This window comes from Glycine max, chromosome 10 (genome assembly GCF_000004515.6).
Source record: "Glycine max cultivar Williams 82 chromosome 10, Glycine_max_v4.0, whole genome shotgun sequence".
NCBI lineage: Eukaryota > Viridiplantae > Streptophyta > Magnoliopsida > Fabales > Fabaceae > Glycine > Glycine max.
Window position 1 is genome coordinate 23,958,855 of NC_038246.2, and position 1,607 is coordinate 23,960,461.

At 31.4% G+C, this 1,607-nt stretch overlaps 1 protein-coding gene across 1 annotated transcript; it reads left to right on the top strand.

The window, feature by feature from the left end:
- Positions 1-228: 228 nt before the first annotated feature.
- Positions 229-1,607, top strand: LOC102659985 (uncharacterized). Its single transcript, XM_006588894.3, has 2 exons — positions 229-387; positions 912-1,607. The coding sequence occupies exons 1-2, from the start codon at positions 270-272 to the stop codon at positions 1,487-1,489; spliced, it is 696 nt and encodes a 231-aa protein (XP_006588957.1). The 5' UTR covers positions 229-269; the 3' UTR covers positions 1,490-1,607.

A 1,607-nucleotide genomic window follows, 5' to 3' on the forward strand; every position in this document is an offset into this window, starting at 1 on the left:
TTGTGTATTGACACAAAACAAAGCTTGTCTTCAATTTCTCTTGCATGGAAAGTAATGGAACAAATTAATAGTACTTAACGTAAATCAATCTTTGCAGGGAAAGGTATACCATATTGGAAGAAAAAGTAGGCAATGATGATGTATATATATATATATATATATATATATATATATATATATATATATATATATATATATATATATATAAAAGAAACATAGTATAGCCAGAGATTTCATTTCCAAGAGAAGAGGCGAAAATTACTTTATCAATGGCACAAACGGATCCAAGCTCACATCAAGCAGCTAATCGTGTCTACGAAGATTTTGAACCATCTTATGAATGGGCTCAAGATGAAGAAAGTGACACGCTTATTCTTATGCTTAAAGGTGAAATTGTTTTTTTCTCTCTAACTTTACTTGATTTGATGCTTTCTAGCTTCTAGTTTTTCTAAAACAAAATAGTTTTTTTTATTCTGTAGAATTCTCTTTGAGATTTGATTTTTTTCTGAGAAATTAAGTTGATTCAAAAACGCATTTAATTTATGAGGCTTTGTTTTTATTGTTTTTTATTACATATTAAATGATAAAAGTTATTATATAGAAATAGAAATTTTACCTAAAATGTTTAAAGATTTTAATATTGATATGCTGTTAATGTAAAGTCTTACTTTATTGTTTAGACATGTTTGGAATAGAACAAAATTCTAATTTCATCTCATTCTTTTCAAACTATGGTTACAAAAATGCAAGGAAACAATAAAATATGGTGAAATAATTCTCATATTTTTCTTTATATTCCATCCTCAATTTTAGCAATCCAAACATTAATGAAATATAACTCAATTTCATCTTATTCCACCAATCCAAATGCAATTGCCACCCAACAAAACTTATCTACTTTGGATGGGCAGGATTTAGAAAGGAGAATTTGAGGGTTCAAATAGGCACAAACCGTAGACTAAAACTCAGTGGTGAACAACAGATAAGTGAGAACAAATGGCATAGATTTAACAAAGAATACACCATTCCTCCTCATTCTAACACCAATGGGATCAAAGCCAAGTTACAAGGTGGCCTACTATATATAAGGCTTCCCAAAATCATCACTGAAGCTAAGTCAACAACAAAATCACCAACACCAAATCTTGAAGCTGATGACAACCAAAGAGGAACCAAAGAGACACCAACACAAGAAGAACCAAAGACAAGTGAGGTTTCTCAGACAAAGGAGATGGGGAAAGTAGGGGAAGATGATAACTGTGTTGCTCAGAATAGAGCCAAAGCTACCACTTCTGAAGCTCAGAATATGCATGAAACAATTGATGAGTTGAGTAATAAGAAGGTTGACCGAAGGTTACCTACAACCCTTTATGGCTTGGTTGGGGAGGTTGTTAAGCAAAAGAAACTGGCTAACTTGGTGGTTGTCATCTTGTTCCTTGGTATGGGAATGTATGTCAAAAATGCAATCAAGTCATTTTTTGGAGGATAAAAAATCCAAGATCTTTAAATATTGCTTGGCTAAAGAAATTATATTAGCAATGGCACCAGATGTATATGTATTTGTATTTGTAAGCACAAGTTGAATAATTATTCTAAGAGTAATTGTT

Excerpts from the sequence above, each read along its gene's own strand:
- LOC102659985 (XM_006588894.3), top strand. The coding sequence starts at position 270 with ATGGCACAAACGGATCCAAGCTCACATCAAGCAGCTAATCGTGTCTAC. Across the intron at positions 388-911 it reads GCTTATTCTTATGCTTAAAG|GATTTAGAAAGGAGAATTTG; the intron begins GTGAAATTGTTT and ends TTGGATGGGCAG.